This window comes from Pan troglodytes, chromosome 20, assembly GCF_028858775.2.
Source record: "Pan troglodytes isolate AG18354 chromosome 20, NHGRI_mPanTro3-v2.0_pri, whole genome shotgun sequence".
Classification (NCBI taxonomy): Eukaryota; Metazoa; Chordata; class Mammalia; order Primates; family Hominidae; genus Pan; species Pan troglodytes.
Window position 1 is genome coordinate 37,604,947 of NC_072418.2, and position 23,200 is coordinate 37,628,146.

General features: G+C 53.9%; 1 protein-coding gene across 6 annotated transcripts in view; it reads left to right on the forward strand.

The window, feature by feature from the left end:
* The first annotated feature begins 6,115 nt into the window (after positions 1 to 6,115).
* The window catches only part of WTIP (WT1 interacting protein), a 28,310-nt gene continuing 11,225 nt past the window's right edge, over positions 6,116 to 23,200 (forward strand). For 2 of the 6 annotated variants that reach the window (XM_054673281.2, XM_054673280.2), the window contains exons 1-7: positions 6,322 to 7,727; positions 15,641 to 15,742; positions 18,316 to 18,383; positions 18,542 to 18,604; positions 18,771 to 18,901; positions 19,867 to 19,918; positions 20,983 to 21,051. In XM_054673281.2, coding sequence (XP_054529256.1) covers positions 6,497 to 7,727; positions 15,641 to 15,742; positions 18,316 to 18,383; positions 18,542 to 18,604; positions 18,771 to 18,901; positions 19,867 to 19,918; positions 20,983 to 21,051 — 1,716 coding nt within the window. In that variant the 5' untranslated portion in view covers positions 6,322 to 6,496. Of the gene's footprint in view, positions 7,796 to 15,640; positions 15,743 to 18,315; positions 18,384 to 18,541; positions 18,605 to 18,770; positions 18,902 to 19,866; positions 19,919 to 20,982; positions 21,052 to 21,636; positions 21,964 to 23,200 lie in introns of those variants that run through there. The other 4 variants (XM_063801492.1, XR_010153812.1, XR_008540982.2 and 1 more) reach the window with 4 other exon arrangements.

The window sequence follows — 23,200 nt, forward strand, 5'->3', positions numbered from 1 at the left end:
AGAGGAGTATTTTTATTTCACACTGGGAGCACATGATTTGCATTCTGCTCACAGAGGGAACATTTTCTTTTTCCTGCATCCAATTCAAACACATTGCATCCAAAAGCTTATTTGAAAAATTTTAGAACTCAAACTAAAAAAATTAAAAATCAACAGTTGAACTACAGGGCTACAACGCCACTGTGTATAGTTTGGCTATGTTTTGAAGACAGTTATCTCCTGGTAAAGTAACATTTTGGGAAGTTTTGCTGAATGTCTCTGACTCATGCCAGTTTTAAAAATTTTAAGTCTAGCAACAAGTGATGACTCACAGATCGGGGAAGATTCTGAGCAAAAGCTTTACCAGAACGTGCAGCGTCTGAGAAGGTCCTCAGGCTTTGCACTTTAGAGTCTTTCAATGGTTTACTTTGATTCTCAGATCAACCAGTCTCAGGAAATTTAGGCACTGTGCAGACGATGTCATTCAGCCATTCTGTCAACACAAATTGCATCCCTGCCCTGTGCAGTGCTGCACTCGGTGGAAAACGTTACCACTGTTGCCAGCCTGGGTGGAAACCTTTGAAAGCACAATGAACTAAAGACTGGTGTGAATGAAAACCCAACTCCTCATGTCATTTTGACAGCAGTAGGTGGTGAGTTGGAGATCTGAGCACCCACACCCTGTGTGCTGCCATACTGAGAGGCAGATGTCCCAGTTGGTTATAGCAGCAGCTTCCGGGAGGTTTGGAAGTCATAAACACCAACCTCATACTGAAAAGCCTAATGCCAGATTGGGCATGGTGGCTCATGCCTGTAATCCTAGCACCTTGGGAGGCTGAGGCAGGAGGATCATCTGAGCCCAGGAGTTCAAGACCAGCCTGGGCAACATAGTGAGAACCTATCACTACAAAAAATAAAAAATTAGCCAGGCATGGTGGCATGTGTCTGTGGTCCCAGCTACTTGAGAGGCTCAGGTGGGAGGATCACTTAAGCCAGGAAGTTGAGGCTGAGGTATGATCACAGCACTGCAGCCTGGCCAAGACAGTGAGACCCTGTCTCAAAAAATAATACCAAAAGCTCCATTAATCTGGGCATCCCTAAATAGGTCCTCCCCATTGAGCTGTAGATTGGCTGGGGGTTTTTACCATGGTACAAAGTTAGGGCAGAAATTCCCATTCCTGCGTGCATGGTAAGGCTTCAAGACAAGAAAAGAGGGCCTTTGCCAGATGCAGTGGTTTGTACCTGTAATCCCAGCACTTGGGGAGGTCAAGGCAGGAGGATTGCTTGAGTCCAGGAATTTGTCTGGGCAACATGGTGAAACCTCACTCTACGAAAAAAAAAAAAATTAGTTTGGCATGGTGGCATGCGCCTGTAGTCCTAGCTAACCTGGAGGCTGAGGTGGGAGGATCACTGGAGACCAGGAGCTCGAAGCTGCAGGGAGCTGAGCCATGATCGCATCACTGCACTCCAGCCTGGATGACAGGGTGGGATCATGTTACAGACACACACACACACCAAACAAACAGTAACAACAAAAAACAAAAACCCCCATGGAAACAGGAAGGAAGCAAGCTGCAAGTATCATGTCTTAGCCTTAATTCTTAGATTGGTTCCCCAATCTATCCATGGCTTCAATGATCAATGCTTTGAATCTTCTTGCATCCTCAGGCCTAAAGGGGATAACAGGACCAGGAGAGATTGAAGTTAGACTCAATCTGGCAGAAAGAGTGGGGCCTCAGAGAAGAGGGGATGAAAAAATTCCCTTGGGTGCCCAGCCTGGTATTACATTTTTGAGTATGAGGTTGGTTTCTATGACTCTTAGAGCTCCTGGAAGCTGCCTCTCAGCGTGGCAGCACACAGGGTGGGTGCTCAGAGAAGAGGGGATGGAAAAAGCCCTCCCAGTGGATAGGACAGAACGTGCATCTTGAGCCTGGTGCTGTGTGTGGGAGGAGTGGCCCCCAGGAGCTGAGCTGGAAGGTGTGTGTGCTTCAGGTGAGAGACTGGTGCTGGAAATTCGGCAAGGGTAAAAACTGTCATAGGCTAAGGAGAAAGAAGTGTGGGTCCCAGAAACTTCATGTGGAGTTTGGCTGCCATTCCCCTTCCCTCATAACCCGTTATCCAGTCACAGCTGATTGACAAGTGGCCTAGGACTCCATGAGAAAACCCCTGAATTCTGTCAATACCTGGGGTCCATACAGTACAGACAATTAAGGAGGTCTAATGGAAGCTAGATTACAAGGAGGGGCATGATTAAAAAATCACCATTGTAGGCTGGGCTTGGTGGTTCACGCCTGTAATCCCAGCAATCTGGGAGGCCGAGGCGGGTGGATCACCTGAGGTCAGGAGTTTGAGACCAGCCTGGCCAACATGGTGAAACCCCGTCTCTACAAAAAAAAAAAAAAAAAAAAAAAAATATATATATATATATATATACACACACACACATATACATACATACATATATACATATATACACACATACATATATATACACATATATATACATATATACACACATACATATATACACACACACACATACACACACACGCGCACACACAAAAGTTAGCCAGGCATGGTGGTGGATGCCTGTAATTCCAGCTACTTGGGAGGCTGAGGCAGGAGAATGGCTTGAACCTGGGAGGCAGAGGTTGCAGTGGTTGTGGTGAGCCGATATCACGCCATTGCACTCCAGCCTAGGCAACAAGAATGAAACTTCGTCTCAAAACAAAAAACAAACAAACAAAAAATCACCATGGTGTGGACAGAGTCTCGGTAGGGTCAGCTCCTGGGTTCTGGGAAGATGATGATGATGGTGGTTCAGGACATGGTGCAAGACTAGATTGAACATGTCCTGTTCTGGCCTCCAAGTGTGTCTTTGCTTAACAAAGGGAAGACCAGTTAACTTGAGAGGATGATAAACTGGAAGCCACAGTGTAGTGAAACCCCTCCTTTGGAACAGTGGGACTCAGGCAGCGGTGTGTGGAGCCAGCTTATCCCAGCTTGCAAGAACTGGTTATACCCATTTCTTTCCAGCTCAGTTCAGTGGCCCCATATTTACAGCTTGAAATTGGCCATGCTGGGAGTATTTATACCATGGTAATTGGCAAATGCTACACATCAGGGCTCCTGATTTATACAAATTCCTCCCCAGAGAGCTGGTTGTTAGACATTTACCAGCACACCACTGGACTCAGGAGGAAGATGCCCAGAGAGAGGTGAACACAAAGAACATTCCTGCAACAGGGGAGGACAGAGGGGGAATCAGTGGGGGCTGGACATTGAGTCCATGGACAGTGCTTTAAATCCCTCGAGAGAGCCCCATCCCCATCCTTCTCCTGGACTGTGCATCTCAGACAGAAGGAGCCAGTCTGTTGAGATCACTCAATACCCCTGGAGTGAGGAGACAGAAGATGGGGTCAGGGGGACATTTGGGTAATGTAGAGATGAGACCCCACAATTCTGCAGACTACTTCAAATCCACCTAACATCACAATAGTCTGATTCCCAAGCCATTCATTAAATCTTTTGAATATAACTGCTTAATGTATTTCCCACTTCAAGGATGTACTTAAACTATTCTAATGGTAAATATCAAACATTTTAGGTTGTTACTGGGTTTTGTAGTTGTCATTTATTACTACAAGAGCAAGTAATAGATTTTAGCTGACCCTGGATGTGAATATAGTTTAAATCTTGAAAGCTCTAAGTGGGCAGGTGGGGAAAGAACAGTTGTTATTATTATTATTATTATTATTATTATTATTATTATTATTCTGGAGGCAGGGTATTGCTGTGTCACCCAGGCTGGAATGCAGTGGTGTCATCTTGGCTCACTGCAACCTCTGCCTCCTGGGTTCACGCGATTCTTGTGCCTTAGCCTCCCAAGTAGCTGGGATTACAGGCGTGCACCACTACACCCGGCTAATTTTTGTATTTGTATTTTAATAGAGACAGGGTTTCGCTATGTTGGCCAGGCTGGTCTCAAACTCCTGAGCTCAAGTGATCCGCCCATCTCAGCCTCCCAATGTTCTGGGATTACAGGAGTGAGCCACCGTGCCCAGCCAGAACAGTTATTAAATACTTGACTTTATTGTTTTTGTAGAGACAGGGTCTTGCTCTGTCACCCAGGCTGGAGTGTGGTGGCACAGTTATAGCTCACTGTAACCTCAGACTCCTGGGCTCAAGTAATCCTCCTGCCTCTGTCTCCCGAACAGCTGAACTACAAGTGCCTGTCACCGCGCCAGTTTAATTTTTTGTTTTTTATTGTAGAGATGAATCTCGTTCTGTCGTCTAGGCTGAAGGGCAGTGGTGCCATCACTGCTCACTGTAGCCTTGATCTCCTGGGCTCAAGCATCCTCCCGCCTTAGATTCCCAAAATACCTGGGACTACAGGCATGTGCCACCATTGGCAGCTAATTTTTAATGTTTTGTAGGGATGGAATCTCACTATGTTTCCCAGACTGGCCTTGAACTCTTGGCCTTAAGCGATCCTCCCATACTCTCAAAGCACTGGGATTACATCACACTCAGCCCAACAGCTGCCTTTAAATGCAGAGAGCTCCCTTTGAGCGTCTTTTCAGAAGGCTGGAGATCCTAGGACAGAATAGATCAGGGGTCCCCAACCCCTGGGCCACAGACCAGTATACCACCGCCTGTTAGGAACTGGGCCACACAGCAGGAGGTGAGCAGAGGCGAGGGAGCATTACCACCTGAGTCCCACCTCGATTCTCACAGAAGCACGAAGCCTATTGTGAACTGCGCATGCGAAGGACCTAGGCTGTGTGCTCCTTATGAGAATCTAATGCCTGATGATCTGTCACTGTCTCCCATCACCCCCAGATGGGACCGTCTAGTTGCAGGAAAACAAGCACAGGGCTCCCACTGTTTCTATGGTATAGTGAGTTGTATAATTATTTCATTATATATTACAATGTAATAATAATAGAAATAAAGTGCACAATAAATATAATGCCCTTGAATCATCCTGAAGCCATTCCCACCCTCCCCATCCCTGTCTGTGGAAAAATTGTCTTCCACAAAACCAGTCCCTGGTGCCAAAAAGGTTGGGGACCGATGTAGATTACCTAAATGATGTTGGGATTATACGACACGGTTGTGATTGGATTATTGTCTGCATTTTTGATAACTTCCCTTGAATAGATGTTTAGCAGCAGTATTACTGCTTCTAAGTTTCGTGTTCGTTTGTGCGGATGTTGACACCGCCAAACTGCTCTTCCCAAAAGGATATCCCAATTTGCACTCATACCAGTAGCATGTGTGCAACTGTTTCACCACAGTCCTGCCAATATTGTAATTTTTAAATAGTAGATAATGCAATCCATGAAATGTGATATGACTGAACTAGTTTTTCCTTTCTCATTTGAAAGGTAGACCATTTTTCATGTCCTGGCTTCCCTGGGTATTTGCTCTCCCAAATGCTGGCTTCTAGACCCCGCACGGAGTCTCATGCCTGTAATCTCAGCATTTTGTGTGGTGCTGTGCGCCTGTACTCCTACGTACTCAGGAGTCCGAGGTGGGAGGATTGCTTGAGCCCAGGAGGTTGAGACTCTGGGGTGTGTGTGATCACTGTGAGCTGTGATCACACCACTGTACTCCAGCCTGGGGGACAGAGCGACACCTTGTCTCAAAAAAACAAAACAGAGCAACTCCCCCACCCTCCGCGCACACGAAATGCTTGCTTCCACTTCCCCTACCCTGGTGGGGCAGGGGCTGGAACTCCGCAGGCTATGGGAAGGTGCTGGGGTTAGCGGCCCCAGCGGGTGCTCAGTGGTGTTGAGGCCACACTGCCCTGGGCGGTCTGGCCGGGACAGTTCCCCGTGCGGGCTCCCTGCGCGCTGAGCCACTGTAGGCGCCTTCCCGAAAATCTCTGAGCAGAGAGGGCCTGCAAAACAGTACTCTCACGCAACACTTTTCCTGGATCCATCAGGCCCTGACAGATAACAGTTTGGTTTTCTTCCCTATAGCCGTGTGACTTGTACAAGGGATTTTAGTTGTGTCCTTGGGCACGAAGCCCTAGTTACTTCTCGATTCCCCACCTATGTGGCCCCTATGGCCCCGCTGGTTCCAGGACCTCCCCTCGAAGCCTCACCCACCACCCTGGATGCAGGTGCTGGAAAAGGGAGGAGTCCCCATATTTCACGGGGACTGCCTGTGATGGCCACAGGGGAGGCTCGCCGCCCACCGGCTCTGAGCCTGAGGCCTGCTTCTAGCCTGGCCTTGGGGGCCTGGGCGAAGCGACCCAGCGCGAGGACCAGTCCCCAACCAACCCGCTCCTAGTTCTGGGCGCCTTCCCCAGCAGTCAGATGGGGGCTCCAGAGGCCCGTGCGCGGCCACATGGCCCCGGGCCAGGCAGGGGGTCGTGGGGACGCATCTACGCTAGGCGCACAGTATTTCTGGGCGCGGGACGGGCGAAGCGCCGTGGGTTCCAAGCTGAGCTGGGTCGGCCCTGCAGCGCCGGAGAGCAAGGCGGCGCAGGGAAGGGAGATGGGGCGGGATGTGGGGAACGCTGTCGACTGCTTGGATCTCTCCGGCCCGGATGGCGCCAGCTGCCTCCAGCTCAGCCTGCGGAAATCCGAGCTCTTCCCAGCGGCCCGACGGCCTGGGCGCCCCGCAGACCCCGGGCTCTCCCCGCGGTGCCTCCGCCGCCCGCCCCTGCGTCCTGGCCCGGCCTCCATGCCCCTCCGAGGTCCCGGCGCAGCGCGGCCGCCGCCACTGCCGCCACTCCCCCAACATTCCAGAGGCCGCAGCGCCGTCTCCTTCCTCGCATTCCTGCCCCCGCAAAGGAGTCCCTCCGCCCCGCGCGAGGCCGCGGCGAGGAGGGGGCGCGGCCCGGCGCCTGGGAGCTTACATTCCTCCGCCGCGCGCGCCGCCGAGCAGGGCGCCGCGTCCCCCGGCCCGCGCGTGGCCGCCGGAACGACCCCGGCCCGGCGCCGGCCCCGCCCCGCCCCGCGCCCAGGGGTCCCGGGGCGGGCTCCGGGCTTCGGGCGGACGATGCGGCGGCCCGGCCGGAGCGGCGGCGGGAAGCGGAGGCGGAGGTGACGCGCCAGGGCCGGCGGGCCGGGCCATGCAGCGCTCCCGGGCGGGCGCGGACGAGGCGGCCCTACTCCTGGCCGGGCTGGCCCTGCGGGAGCTGGAGCCCGGGTGCGGCTCTCCGGGTCGGGGGCGGCGGGGGCCGCGGCCTGGGCCTGGAGACGAGGCGGCGCCCGCGCTGGGCCGCAGAGGGAAGGGCAGCGGCGGCCCCGAGGCCGGGGCGGACGGACTGAGCCGCGGGGAGCGGGGTCCCCGGCGCGCGGCGGTTCCGGAGCTCAGCGCGCAGCCTGCGGGCAGCCCACGGGCCAGCCTGGCGGGGTCCGACGGCGGCGGCGGCAGCGCCCGATCCAGCGGCATCAGCCTGGGCTACGACCAGCGCCACGGCAGCCCGCGCTCCGGTCGCTCGGACCCGCGTCCCGGTCCCGGGCCGCCGTCGGTGGGCAGCGCCCGCTCCAGCGTGTCCAGCCTCGGCTCCCGGGGCTCGGCCGGCGCCTACGCTGACTTCCTCCCGCCCGGCGCCTGCCCCGCGCCCGCTCGCTCCCCGGAGCCTGCGGGGCCGGCCCCCTTCCCGCTGCCTGCACTCCCGCTGCCCCCGGGCCGGGAGGGCGGCCCAAGCGCGGCCGAGCGGCGGCTGGAGGCGCTCACCCGGGAGCTGGAGCGGGCGCTCGAGGCGCGCACGGCGCGGGACTACTTCGGTGAGCGAGCTCGGCCCGGCAGTTCCCTGCGCGCACGGCTGGGGTCCGGGGTTCCGAGACTGCCTCGGGTAGGCGGCCGGATCAGCGGAGGAGAGCACGGGGCTGGCTGGGGGTGCAGCAGTGCACGGGGTTGGGACGAGGAAGGTGCATCCCCTGGGGACTGGGGAGCGCAAAGGGTGAGTGAGTGCGCCTGGATCCCCAGCAGCGGCTTCACCCCTGCCTCTGGGTTCCCCGACACACGAGGGGTTCTGGCCGAGTGAGTTGATGTGCGGTTCCTAACTTAACAGGCAAGTCAGGTTCATGGGCACACTGAGCCATTTTCTGATAATTTTTTCTTCTTTCTTCTTCTTTTTTTTTCTTTGTTCTTTTTTTTTTTTTTTTTTTTTTTTTTTTTTTTTGAGACAGGGTCTTCCTCTGTCGCCCAGACTGGAGTGCAGCGGCGCGTTCTCGGCTTACTGTAGCCGTCGCCTCTCAGGCTGAAGCGATCCTCTCGCCTCAGCCTCCCGAGAAGCTGGGACTACAGGTGCACACCACCATGCCCAGCTTTTCTTCTTCTTACTTTTTTTTTTTTTTTTTTGTAGAGACAGAGTCTCCCTATGTTGCCCAGGCTGGTCTTCAACTCCTGGGCTCAAGCGATCCGCCCTCCTCGGCCTCCCAAGGTGCTGGGATTACAGGCTTGAGCCAGTGCGCCCGGCCTGATCTTTTCTTCTTTACATTTGGTGCTCTCATTCTATCTGATCCTTTCATGCTTCGTGATGAGCAGAAAGGGGTGCTTCCCCGTCTGCCCCGCCACGGTATGGGTGTGGACAGCAACCGGGAGATGGAGTGGCCCAGGTACCACCGGATACCGCCTGACCCAGGCTTTGGTGATGGTAGCGGCTGGAGAGGGAGACTGTGTGAGGGAAGAAAAGCCCACTTTGCGGGAGAGGGGAACCGTGCCAGTCACAGGGGGCTGCCCTCGCCCGGACTGTGCTGTGGACATAGGATGTTTCCTAAAGGAATCCTGCTGCAGGTGCATCTGCAAAGCCCAGCAGCCTCACAGCCTCCACTTCCCAGTGTGGCCCAGGCCCCCTGATCTCTAGTTCTTGGGACAGCTCTTGGGGTGAGATTGTGAGCGGGGCAGAGGTATACTGTGGGGCCTGGGGCAAGAACTTCCCAACCCGCCTTCTGTATTAAGCACCTGGCTTTGGTGGATGGATGGTCACCATGCCTGGGACCGTGGCTGTCCTGGGGTTTGTGTCTTTGAGCGTTCAATGGTGTCAGCAGCTCACGGCTGCCCTGAACTGGATTTTTTTTTTTTTTTTTTTTTTTGAGACGGAATCTCGCTCTGTCGCCAGGCTGGAGTGCAGTGGCGTGATCTTGGCTCACTGCAACCTCCGACTCCCTGGTTCAAGCGATTCTCCTGCCTCAGCCTCCCCAGTAGCTGGGATTACAGGCATGCGCCACCACGCCCAGCTAATTTTTGTATTTTTAGTAGAGGCGGGGTTTCACCATGTTGGCCAGGATGGTCTTGATCTCCTGACCTCATGATCCGCCTGCCTCAGCCTCCCAAAATGTTGGGATTACAGGCGTGAGCCACCGTGCCCGGCCCTGAACTGGATCTTGAGGGGTGAGGAGTCTGTCAGTGAGGGGCCAGGTGGGGGCATTCCAGAGAGAGGGAAGAATGAGCAGAGGAGGCCAGGCGGGATGAGAGATTGCCCCGCTCTTCCCCCAGGGGTTGCAGCCCAGAGGGCTCAGGTGGTCGAGGGCATATGTGGGCTAAGAGGAGGTGCGCCTGCTTTGGGATGGAGAGCGCCTCCCATCTGTGAGGTCATGGTGAGACTCTGTGGCTGGGCAGGTCTCGTGGCGCCTGTTGGATGGCCTGGGAGCAGGGAGATGTGCCAGGAGCTGTCATCTCCCGTGTCAGGCAGGTGCCAGGAAGAGAGGCTGGGGCTGAGTTTTGAAGGGCATGCTTTCCAGTGCCCTCTGCAGGGGAGAGTGCCCATTTCCCGGCCCCTGGGTACTGCAGAGCCCGGGGGAGGGGGGTGTTCTGTAGACACCCCTGAATCTTTATATGATATAGGGGTGGCTGAGGTCCCGGGCAGGTAATGTGGAGATGGTACAAGAAGGTAGGGTGTGGTGGCACATTTTTTTTCTGAGGAGCTGCTAGGCCGGGTGCGGTGGCTCACACCTGTAATCCCAGCACTTTGGGAGGCTGAGGTGGGAGGATTACTTGAGCCCAGTAGTTTGAGACCAGTGTGGGCCACATAATGCGACCTTGTCTCTACAAAAAATTTTAAAATTCAGCTGGGCATGGTGGCACTCACCTGTGTTCTCAGCTACTTGGGAGGCTGAGGTGGGAGGAGCACTTGAACCCAGGAGTTCCAGGCTGCAATGAGCTATGATCGTGCCACTGCACTCTGGCCTGGATGACAGAGTGAGATCCTGTCTTTTCTTTAAAAAAAAAAAAAAAAAAAAAAAAAAAAAAAGCTGCTCAGATCGGGCTGTTGTAGCGCCCTGAGAGTGTTAGAGGAGTGATGATAGACCTTTTTTATTTTGTTTTCAAGAAAAACTAGAAATTGAGATTCAGTAATACTTTCCTGATTTTGTTTACTTTATTTTTTTAAACTTTTTTGAGACAGAGTCTCGCTCTGTCGCCCAGGCTGGAGTGCAATGGTGCGATCTCAGCTCACTGCAGCCTCCACCTCCGGGTTCAAGTGATTCTCCTGGCTCAGCCTCCCCAGTAGCTGGGATTACAGGTGCGTGCCTCCATGCCCGGCTAATTTTTGTATTTTTAGTAGAGATGAGGTTTCACCATGTTGGCCAGGCTTGTCTCGAGTTTCTGACCTCAGGTGATCCACCTGCCTCGGCCTCTCAAAGTGCTGGGATTACAGGCATGAGCCACCATGCCCGGCCCACTTTCCTGATTTTAAAAAATATGGGCAACTATTTGTTTGAACTATATGTTTCTGATGATATTTGACTTTGTTGAGCTACAAAAGTGGCAGTTTCATAGAGTTCAACCAGAATAATACAGCATTTTACAAAAGAAAGTCTGCAGGTAGCATAAGCTCGAGTGATCTCTGATAAACCTCGTCCTCAGAGTGTGGCTTTTTTGTTTTAAATTAAATTATTTTTTTTTAGAGACAGGGTCTCACCCTGTCACCTAGGCTGGAGTGCAGTGGTGAGATCAGCGCTCATTGCAGCCTTGAACTCATGGGCTTAAGCAATCCTCCTGCTTCAGCCTCCTGAGTAGCTGAGACCACAGGTGTGCATCACCATGCTCGGCTGAATTTTTTTATGTTTTGTAGACCTGAGATCTTGCTTTGTTGTCCAGGCTGGTCTTGAACTTCTGGATTCAGGCGATCCTCCCTCTTTGGCTTCCCAGTGTTGGGATTACAGGCGGGAGCCACTACGCCTGGCCAGAGCTTTTTTTTCTCTGTCCAACCCCTCGTCTCTTCCTGTCCTTGGCCCTGGTACCAGCTGACCTCTTGGTTGCTCTCTGCCATTCACTGATGTCTTTGGAACTTTCCCCTCTCCCCTCCCCAAGTTCCGCTGCCATTAGCCAGCCAACAGCCTCGGGCTTCCGGAACCTTTTCAACTTTGGTGACCTCCTTGCCTTCTCTTCAGCCACCCACTCCCAGGGCCACGCCCTGTTTTCCCTTCACTCTAGCAGTCCTTAGTGGTAACCCCAGTCTGCTTCTCAGCAGTTCCTCTCATTCCTGTAATTGCCGTCTGCCCAGCAGAACCCCGACTCTGAGCCCATGCTTTGACCCCCTCTGCAGCCACTATACCAGGCTGGGAAGGGCTCTGAGGAAGCCCTCGGGACCGTGGGAGGTTTGTCATCCTCACCACGCAGGTCTTCCTGGCACCACTGACACCCTAAGCCTTTGTCAGTTTTTTTTTTTTTTTTTTTTTTTTGAGACAGAGTTTTGCTCTTGTTGCCCAGGGTAGAGTTCAATGGTGAGATCTCAGCTCACCACAACCTCCGCCTCCCAGGTTCAAGTGATTCTCCTGGCTCAGCCTTCCAAGTAGCTGGGATTAGAGGTGCCCACTACCACACCTGGCTAATATTTTGTATTTTTGGTAGAGACAGGGTTTCGCTGTGTTAACCAGGATGGTCTCATCTCCTGACCTCGTGATCCGCCCACCTTGGCCTCCCAAAGTGCTGGGATTACAGGCGTGAGCCACCGCGCCCGGCCGCCTTTGTGTTTCCTCTCTTATTCTCTCAACAACCTTCCTCCCTCCTGGGACCCCTACCTTTGCTTCTGACTTCCCTTGGAATCTTGAGGTCAGCAGTTGTAGTCTGTCTTCACCACCGTCCTGCCCCTTCCCTGTAGGTGCTCCAGTCCATGTGGGTCTGACTCTCCTGCCGTCTGAGAGGACAAGGGTCCTTCCATCACCAACCTCCACCTCCTGTACCTCCACCTCTTTTCATTGGCCCCTTCCCTTTGTTTCTTTTTAATTTTTTTTTTTTTAGAGACAGGATCTAGCTCTGTTGCCAGGCTGGAGTGCAGTGGTGCGATCACAGCTCACTGCAGCCTGAACTCCTGGCCTCAAGTGATCCTCCTGTCTCAGACTCCCAAAGTGCTGAGATTACAGGCATGAGCCACCAAGCCCGGTCCCTGCCTGCTTTTTTTTTTTTTTTTTTTTTGAGACGGAGTCTTGCTCTGTCACCCAGGCTGGAGTGCAGTGGTGTGATCTCGGCTCACTGCAACCTCCGCCTCCCAGATTCAAGCGATTCTCCCGCCTCAGCCTCCCAAGCAACTGGGATTACAGTGTCCACCACCACGCCCGGCTAATTTTTATATTTTTAGTAGAGATGAGGTTTCACCATGTTGGCCAGGCTGGTCTCAAACTCCTGGCCTCAAGTGATCAACCCTCCTCGGCCTCCGAAAGTGTTGGGATTACAGGCGTGAGCCACTGCGCCTGGCCCCTGCCTGGTTCTGAAGGCATCTGAACTGGCTTTCTCTGCCCAGTGGTGAAGTGAGGCATGGGAGGCCCTGGGCAGAGCAGGGGGTACCCAGGAAAGCAGGAAGGGAGATGAAGACCCAGAAAGCTGGGTGCAGGCTGCATCCTAGAAACCAGAGAGGAGGAGGTGGGCCACCCGCTAGCAAGATCAGAATGGAAAGTCCATAGATGGGGACAGCTAGGAGATGACCAAGTGTGGGCCATGTTCTCTTTGTTGACTGAGGAAAGGCGGGGAATGGGGCGGCTGGTGGAGGAGGGAGAGGAGGTTATTTAAGGAGAGAGATGAAAGGAGAAAGCAAGAAGGTCGGGGGAGAGCAGCATGGCCTGGAGCTGGCAGAAGATTTACGGTCCAGAGGGCAGGTGGAGGCCATCTTCATGCCCTGTGTGGCATGGGAGGCCCTGGGTGACCCTGTAAAGGGGACACGAGATGTGTGGGCTACTTGCCTACTGTCTGGGTTTCCAGGAGGGCTGGCCAGGGAGTGCCCTGAGGCTAGAGCCAGGCTTGGCCCTGGCGTTGCTGGTCACCCCTCTCCTTTCCACCTTACCCGCTGCATGCTGAGTACACAGGTGTGGTCCCTGATTCCATCCACTGATCGTAGGCACCTGCACAGCAGCGACCCTCATGTCTGTCTTCTTCCTTTTTTTTTTTTTCCTTGAGACGGAGTCTTACTCTGTCGGCCAGGCTGGAGTGCAGTGGCGGGATCTCGGCTCACTGCAACCTCCGCCCCCCAGGTTCAAGTGATTCTGCTGCCTCAGCCTCCCAAGTAGCTGGAATTACAGGTGCCTGCCACCTTGCCTGGCTAATTTTTGTACCTTTAGTAGAGACGATGTTTCACTATCATGGCCAGGCTGGTCTTGAACTCCTGACCTCCTGATCCACCCACCTCGGCCTCCCAAAGTGCTGAGATTACAGGCGTGAGCCATTGTGCCTGGCTTCTTCTTTTTTTGGAGACATCTCACTCTGTTACCCAGGCCGGAGTGCAGTGACATGATCATAGCTCATTGCAGCCTCAAACTCCCAGGCTTAAGCGATCCTCCTGCCTCAGACTCCTGAGTAACTGGGACCACAGGTGCACGCCACCATGCCTGGATATTTTAAAAAATTTTTGTAGAGATGAGGGTCTCGCCGTGTTTCCCAGGCTAGTCTGGAACTCTTGGGCTCAAGTGATCCTCCCACTTTGGCCTCCCAAAGTGCTGGGATTACAGGCATGAGCCACTGCACCCAGCCCGCTTCCTTATTTCCTTCAGGCCTTTGCTCAAGTATCACCTTGTGAGTGAGGCTTCTGTGAATACCCGGTTTAAAAATCACACATCCTTGGCCGGGCATAGCAGTACTTGCCTGTGGTCCCAGCTTCTTGGGAGGCCGAGGTGGGAGGATTGCTTGAGCCCAGGATGTCAAGGCTGCAGTGAGCTATGTTTACACCACTGGACTCCAGCCTGGGCAACAGAGCGAGACTCTCCTAAAAAAAAAAAAAAGGCCGGGAGCAGTGGCTCACGCCTGTAATCCCAGCACTTTGGGAGGCCAAAGTGGGTGAATCACCTGAGGTCAGGAGTCCATGACCAGCCTGGCCAACATGGTGAAACCCTATCTCTACTAAAAATACAAAAAATTAGCCAGGTGTGGTGGCACATGCCTGTAATCCCAGCTACTCGGGAGGCTGAGGCAGGAGAATCTCTTGAACCTGGGAGGTGGAGGTTGCAGTGAGTCGAGATCACGCCACTGCACTCCAACCTGGGCGACAGAGCGAGACTCTATCTAAAAAAAAAAAAAAAAATCCTGCATCTAACGCCGTAGCACTCGTCTCTGCCTGATGTTATTTGACTGCTGTTCTCTGCCCCCTTCCACTCGATGCAAGCTTCTTGAGGGTGGGGACCTGGGTGCATTGCAGACTGAGTGGTGCCTGACCTTAGGGGCATGTGACTCATCTGTGTGCTGATGACCAAGAGAATAAGTGGACCCTGGCGTACAGAGGAGGACAGAGTGGGTACAGAGGAGGACAGAGTGGCTGCAGAGGGGTGGTGACTGCCCCTGAGTGCCCATGTGGTCTTCATTCTTTGTGTCTGGGTCACAAAACATGTTGAAGAACAGGATTTGGTTCACAAACAGCATGAAGGATTTTCCCTCAGTCCAAGAGCAGGCCATGGATGAAAGGGCTTAAAACAACTGTCTCGGTATAAAGATACCATGATAGGCTGGGTGTGGTGACTCAACGCCTGTAATTGCAGCACTTTGGGAAGCCCAGGCAGGAGGATTGTTTGAGCCCAGGAATTGCTTGAGCACACCCTGGGCAACTGGGCGACATAGCAATACCCTGTCTCTACAAAAGAAAAAATTAGCCGTGCGTGATGGCATGTGCCAGAAGTCCTAGCTACTTGGGAGGCTGAGGCTGGAGGATCGCTTGAGCCTAGGAGGTCGAGGCTGCAGTGAGCTGTGATTGCACCACTGCACTCCAGCCTGTGGGACAGAGCGAGATCCTGTCTCTCTCCCAAAAAAAACCTAAAAGTGGTTGGGTGCAGTGGCTCATGCCTGTAATGCCAGCACTTTGGGAGGCCAAGGCAGGAGGATCGCTTTAACCCAGGAGTTTGAAACCAGCCTGGGCAACATAGTGAGACTCTGTCCCTATTTATAAATCAAAAACCAAAAGAATCTATCAGAACAGTTGTGATGGACAGCTTTGATTAGCTCCGACTCTGCACTGGGTGCTCGGCCAAGCCCTTGAATCCTCAGACAGCAGCAGCGGCAATCCCTGGGTCGTGGCCACCCTGTTGGTGCCCATGTTGGTCATCAGTAATCGAGTGATGTTGGCCTAGGAAAGTTAGCATCCCCCAGGTCAAGCGGGTGGGCGGTGTCAAGACGGGGAGTCCGTCGGTGTGGCATAGGCTGTGGTGCTAACCCCTGGTGTCCATTGGGTGGCATAGGCTGTGGCGCTAACCCCTGCTCTCTCCTGCCTCTCCTCTCCTAGGCATTTGCATCAAGTGTGGGCTTGGCATCTACGGAGCCCAGCAGGCGTGCCAGGCAATGGGGAGTCTTTATCACACTGACTGCTTCACCTGCGACTCGTGTGGTAGGTAACCTCGTGCCCTGGGTAGCTCTGTGAAGGGGACCTGCCACATCATCCCCATTCCCCTCAAACTGCCTTGCCCCTGAGTCCAGGCAGATGGACCACCTGGCTCTGGCCCAGGCTGGGCTGTGGAGGACTCTGTCTGGGGAGGAGGCATGGGGCCTCTGAGGAGCCTTTTGCTGGCTGTAGGACAGGGCTGCCCCCTGGTCGTCAGCTGTGGATCCTCTGTGCCACGCAGGGCACTAATGCGCTCATGTCACCCAGCTGCCTGGGAGCAGCGTCAGAAGCCCATGAAGGACCTTCTGCCTGTCTGGACATACGACTAATATTTCTTTTTCCTGCTATCTATTTTTGTTGTTGTTGTTGAGACAGAGTCTTAATCTGTTGCCCACGCTGGAGTGCAGTGGAATGATCTCGGCTCACTGCAGCCTCTGCCTCCCGGTTTCAAGAGATTCTCCTGCCTCAGTCTCCCAAGTAGCTGGGATTATAGGCACACGTGCCATCACGCTCGGCTAATTTTTTTTTTTTTTTTTTTTTTTTTTTTTTAGGTAGAGATGGGGTTTTACCATGTTGGCCAGGCTGGTCTCAAACTCTTGAGCTCAAGTGATCCGCCTGCCTCGGCCTCTCAAAGTGCTGGGAGTACAGGTGTGAGCCACCGCTCCTGGCCTACAATTTATTTTTGATCATAATTTTACACCCAACATAAACTATAAGTGTTATAGTTTAACCTAGACAAAGTTATAAAAAGAAAAAAGGAACTATAATCCAACCACCCTAATAAATATCCACTCTTGGTTTGCCCACTGTTCTTCCAGACCTTGCCTTAATCAGACATCTTTTATGTATTTGCACATTTTTTAATTTTAATTTTAAATTTTTTTTTTTTTTGAGACAGTCTCGCTCTATTGCCAGACTGGAGTGTAGTGGTGTGATCTCAGCTCACTGCAACCTCCGTCTCCCTGGTTCAAGCGATTCTTCTGCCTCAGCCTCCCGAGTAGCTGGGATTACAGGCACACGCCACCACTCCCAGCTAATTTTTGTATTTTTTTAGTGAGATGGGATTTCACCATGTGGCCAGGATGGTCTCGATCTCCTGACTTTGTGATCCGCCTGCCTTGGCCTCCCACAGTGCTGGGATTATAGGTGTGAGTCACCTTGCCCGGTAAAATACCCTAGAAACTTCTATCTTGTACCCCCGCTTTTTTTTTGAGACACAGTCTCGCTCTCCCCCAGGCTGGAGTGCAGTGGCGAGATCTCGGCTCACTGCCACCTCCGTGTCCCAGTTTCAAGTGATTCTCCTGCCTCAGCCTCCCAAGTAGCTGGGACTATAGGCGCGCAACACCACGCCTGGCTAATTTTTTGTATTTTTAGTAGAGATGTGGTTTCATAGTGTTAGCCAGGATGGTCTCGATCTCCTGACCTCGTGATCCATCCGCCTCGGCCTCCCAAAGTGCTGGGATTACAGGCGTGAGCCACCGCGCCTGGCCCTATCTTGCCCTTTTTCAGTTGATCCCTGTATGTCCCCCATCACATTTGCCCAACTGGTATTCTGATTTCTACCACTGTAGAAAAGTTTTGTCCATTCTAGAACTTCATATAAATGCATTCCTATAGTGCATACTCTTTAATGGCTGATCTTGTGTTCAGTGTCTTTTTTTTTTTTTTTTTTAAGAAGCAGGGTCTTATGTCTTCATCCAGGCTGAAGTGCAGTGGCCCAATCACGGCTCACTGCAGCCTTGACTTCCTGGGCCCAAGCGATCTTCCTGCCTCAGCCCCACAATGAGTAGTGGGACTACAGACACGTACCACCACGACTGGCTAATTTTTTTTTTTTTTTCCTAGAGACAGGGTCTTGCTATGTTGCCCAGGCTGGTCTTGAACTCCTGGGCTCAAGCGATGCTCCTGCCTCAGCCTCCCAGGAGGCTGGGAGGCTGAGGCAGGAGGATCACTTGAGCTTGGGAGGTTGAGGCTGCAGTGAGCCATGATTGTGCCATTGCACTCCAGCCTAGGTGACAGAGCGAGACCCTGTCTTAAAAAAAAAAATACCAGCCTGGCCAACATAGTGAAGCCCCATCTCTACTAAAAATACAAAAATTAGCCAGGCACCTGTAGTCCCAGCTACTTGGGAGGGTGAGGCAGGAGAATCGCTTGAACCCGGGAGTCGGAGGTTGCAGTGAGCCGAGATCACGCCACTGCACTCCAGCCTGGGCGACACAGTGAGACTCTGTATCAAAAAAAAAAAAAAAAAGATTCATTCTCGAAAATTTGCTGTGAATTCAACTGATCTTAAAGTGAATGTGTTTATTAACCAACACATGTATTTACATGAGCAAAATATTTTTTCATATATTTGTTTTGGCAACCTTTTTAAGTAATTCTGTCGACAATGTGTTCGTTTAATTTTTTTCTGAAATTTTGTTATTATAACAATAACAACATAATATTAAAGGGAAATATAGAAAACCAGCCATAACCCAGTGTCTCATCTGTTGGAGGAGGGTGCTGAGAGCCGGAAGCACGGCTCCATCCCCGGTCCCCAGTGTTCCAGGGACCCCTCTCAACCCTCACCCTTGCAGGGAGACGACTCCGTGGGAAGGCGTTCTACAACGTGGGTGAGAAAGTGTACTGCCAGGAGGACTTCCTGGTGAGTCCAAGCTGTGCCCTGGCAGTGCCAGGGGTGGGAGGTGGGGCAGGGACCCTCATTCTGACTCGAGTGGAGACCTGAGGCCAGGAGGCAGGTGCTAGCTGGGCCGCGAGTGCCCCTTTGTCACACAATGTCCTGGATCCTGTGTCCCCTCCCAGTACTCCGGGTTCCAGCAGACGGCCGACAAATGCAGCGTGTGTGGACATCTCATCATGGAAATGGTGAGCCCCTGCCCCAGCCTCCTGGAGCCCCTCTGATGTGGGTGGAGTCTGAGGACTCTACCGTCTCCCCTGCTCCAGACCTGCCAGGGGTTCACAGCCAGAGCCTCTCCCAGGGCGGTGCTGAGCCTCCTGCCCACGCTGACCCCTCAGTGTGCTCCGCCCGCAGATCCTGCAGGCCCTGGGCAAGTCCTACCACCCAGGCTGCTTCCGGTGCTCCGTGTGCAATGAGTGCCTGGACGGGGTTCCCTTCACCGTGGACGTGGAGAACAACATCTACTGCGTGCGAGACTATCACACGTGAGTTGCTGGGGCCGTGGAGCAGGCGGGACTCGGGCCGTCCTCCCTGGCTCCTCTGGAAGCATTTTTTTCCCGCCGGACTGACTGCCCTTTGTTCTTGGCCTTTTGCCTTCCGCCTCCACTTGTACACCTGGGCTTGGGGCAGGCATGTGTCTCTGCCTGCATCCCCTCTCCCGGTGGTCCGGCCACCAGCTGTCTTTTGCCTCTTCTCTCCCTATCGTGGCCTGCATGCTTCTCTACTCCTGGCACAGGGAACCCTCCTGGCTGTAGTACCCACCATCTCTCTCCCTCCTCCCCTCCATTCCCTGCCAGGCCAGGCCTCTTTCAGCTGGGGCTGGGGCTTGGGATCTCTGCAGCCCCCTTCTCCTGCCTGTCTGATCCCTGATCTGTTTCCTCCTACCGTGACTCCAGGTTTATTCCTGGGAGCTCTGGTTCTGAGCAGGGCCTTCCGTGGGATTGGAGTCCTGGGCAGAGGTCCCTGGTACTCAGGGTGAAGCCAGGTCTCACAGTGGTCCTAGCTAGTGGTGTCCCAGACCTGGACATTAAGAACTCACAGGAAACATGGGGGCAGATGGCAGAGCAGAACCTGAAGGCATCCTGGAGGAGGTGATTGGGTGGAGATGAAATGAGCAGTCAGATAAGAGGCCAGGGCCGGGCATGGTGGCTCATGCCTGTAATCCCAGCACTTTGGGAGGTCTAGGTGGGTGGATTGCTTGAACCCAGGAATTTGAGACCAGCCTGGGCAACATAGTGAGACCCCATTTCTATTAAAAAAAAAAAAAAAAGAAGAGGCCAGTACAGGAAGGCATGGCAGAAGCTCTTCCCTGTCTGCCCCGAGGTGTGCACACAGGGAGAGAGGTCCTGATGCTTGGCTACGTCAGGGGGTTCCTGTGGGTGCACCTGTGCTTGTGCCCTTGGCCTCTGGTCACTCAGCTGATCACTTCTGGTTTCCTTTATTTCTCTAGGGTTTTTGCACCAAAATGCGCCTCCTGTGCCCGTCCTATCCTCCCTGCACAGGTAGGAGCCACTCACCCAGAGATGATCAGGTGCCTGGCCCAGCCGGCTGCTGTCCTGTCTAGCCTGGGTCTAGCCCAGGTCTTGGGCGACAGTGGGAGGGATGAGCAGGTGCTTCTCCGCAGATCCTTCAGGGCTGAGGGATGTGTGTTGTGCTTGTGTACGTGGGGTACAGCTGTCCCCTGGCACAAGGTCGAGGGAAGTGGTGGCCCCTGCCGCTCAGCTGCCCCACTGCCAGCCTCTGCTCCATTCTCCATTGATGGAAGGGCTGTTCCCTGGGTCTTCTCAGCTCTGCAGGCTGAGGTGGGGGTGCTGGGGGAGCAGATGAGAGATGGACGTGGTCTGTGCGGGAGCCACCCATGGGTGCTGCAGCTCTCCTGGCCTGGGGTCTTCCCACAGTGCTGGCTCTGTCCCAGGCTGGTGTGCCTGGCGAAGCAGAACTGGCAGTGCCCTTTTGAGACTCCAAGGAAGTGAAAACAGTCCGGGCACAGGGGCCCACGCCTGTAATCCCAGCACTTTGGGAGGCCAAGGTGGGATGATTGCTTGAAGCCAGGAGTTTGAGACCAGCCTGGGCCGCCTAGTGAGACCCCATTTCTACAAAAAAAATAAAAAATTAGCTGGGTGTGGTTGTGCATGCCTGTAGTCCCAGCTACTTAGCAGGCTAAGGCAGGAGGATTGCTTGAGCCCAGGAGTTTGAGGCCGCAGTGAGCTGTGATTGCACCACTGCACTCCAGCATGGGCAACAGAGAGAGACCCTGTCTCTAAAAAAAAAAAGGATCGGTGAGGTGAAAATAATGTCCACATCCATTGACAAACACGTGACACTCTTGTGGGCCTTTGTGCGTGCTGTGGGCTGTGATCATGGAGGACGCCTAAGGCCTGCATGTGTCTGTGTGTGTGCACCTGCTGGAGCCTGTCCCGCCCCACGGAAGCAGCGTGGCAGTGCTCCCCGGGGCGGGCGTGCACCTCCACCGGGACAGGAGCGTGGTGTGTGGGAGTGTACACTCACGCAGTTTGCCTCCAGTCCCCACATGCTCATCGTGTGTGAACTCCTTCTCTTCCTCCAGGGCTGCGAGACAACCATCCGTGTGGTGTCCATGGACAGAGACTACCACGTGGCATGTTACCACTGTGAGGTGAGCCTGGGCCCCCAGGAGGCTGGCAGCTGGGGCAGGCCTTCTCCCACAGGGCTCTCCTCTCTGGGTGTTCTGTGGGCTCACCTTATCAAAATTTTAGTTTTGCCGGGCTTGGTGGTTCACACCTGTAATCCCAGCACTTTGGGAGGCTGAGGAGGGTGGATCACCTGAGGTCAGGAGTTCGAGACCAGCCTGGCCAACATGGTGAAACCCCGTCTCTACTAAAAATACAAAAATTAGCCAGGCGTGGTGGCGGGCACCTGTAGTCCCAGCTACTCAGGAGGCTGAGGTAGGAGAATCGCTTGAACCTGGGAGGCAGAGGTTGCAGTGAGCCGAGATTGTGCCGCTGCACTCCAGCCTGGGCAACAAGAGTGAGACTCTGTCTCAAAAAAATTTTTTTAAAAAATTTTTATTTATGAGAGACAAGATCTCACCCTGTTGCTCAGACTGGAGTGCAATGGCACGATTATAGCTCACTGGAGCCTCAACCTCCTGGCTCAAGCTATCTTCTTACTTCAACCTCCTGAGTAGCTATCACCACAGGCTCGCACCACCACATTCAGCTAATTTTGTTAATTTTAGTAGAGATGGGGTTTCATCATGTTACCCAGGCTGATCTTGAACTCCTGGGCTCAAGCGATCCACCTGCCTTGGCCTCCCAAAGTGCTGGGACTGCAACGTGAGTCACTGCGCCGGCCTCACCTATTTTATGGCGTCTACCCCATTCTACCTGTCCTTTTCCTGCCCTGCAGAGAGTGAACTGGGGGAGGGAGTGAAGGCAGGTGCTCCCTGAGCAGCTGGAGGAGTCAGGGTTGGGGGCCTGGGTTCACAGAAGTGGGCTGAGTTGAGTGATGGTTAGGCCATAGAAAGGACTGGATTTGGCAAGTGTCTGGATGTGGGGGGTTGGGGGTTGGGGGTTGGGAGGTGTTCATGAGAACCCCAGCAAAGAGTGAGGGCGGGGGGAAGAGGGGATGAGATGCTCTCATTTTTGGTAGCTGGAGATGTCCAGTAGACCTGTAAGTGGGCGGGGGTTCAGCGACCCTGCCGACAGCTGTGGGAATTTGGGGTCACTGGCGTGTGGCGCTCTCTTCTCTGAATCTTTTTTTGTTGTTGTTGAGATGAGTCTCACTCCGTTGCCCAGGCTGCAGTGCAGTGGCACTATCTCAGCTCACTGCAAGCTCCGCCTCCTGGGTTCAAGCAATTCTCCTGCCTCAGCCTCCTGAGTAGCTGGGACTACAGGCACCCACCACCACACCTGGCTAGTTTTTGTGTTTTTAGTAGAGACAGGGTTTCACCATGTTGGCTGGGCTGGTCTCAAACTCCTGACTTCAAGTGATCCACCCGCCTTGGCCTCCCAAAGTGCTGGGATTACAGGCTTGAGCCACCACACCAGGCCTTCTTCTCTGAATCTTGGCCCTGGGAATTCCAGTTGCCTTGGCCTCCCCAGATTCTCAACTCAAGGAGACCACGGGGCTCCCCTGGGCAGCTGGAGCAGTCTCCAGGCAGTCAGTCGGGTGTTGTGGGGTACACTTGTCAGATTTCCCCTCTCCGAGAGATGATGGGCCTCCCTGGTCTGTTGTCCGGGGTCTGAGAGTCACTGTCATCTGTTTAGCCTGTTGCTCTTGTTGTTGAAGGTGGGAGGGGAAATCCAATTTCTGTTCCTCCGTTCTGGCGGGAAGCAAGGGTCCCATGATGGACACAGGGATGGCAGCTGAAGCCAGGGAGCAAGTGAGGTCTTCCAGGATGAGTTGGAAAAGAAGGAGTGGGGGTCAGGATAGCTCAGGGAGCACTCTCATTTAAGGACACACACAGGCGAAGTGGCCACAAAGGGAGACTGAGGAGGCCTGGGCAGGAGAACCAGGAGGCTGCCGGCGACCGCACCCCAGCAAGAGCAGAGCAAGTGGCGGTGGGGAATCTGCAGTAGCAATCAGGGATCCCTTGGGTGACAAGGTCTCCTGGGTGCAGGCGAGTGGCCCCATGGGAGCACCGATTGTGTCAGGGTACCCAGGAGGGAGGACAAGGAGCAGGGATGGTCTGCAGAGGGGCCAGGGCTCCCCTCCAGCCCTAACAGGACCTCCGCGTCCCTCCACTTGCTGGGCCGTCCTGTGGACTGTGCGGTCCCCTGCAGATTGTCCAGTACCGAGGGCAG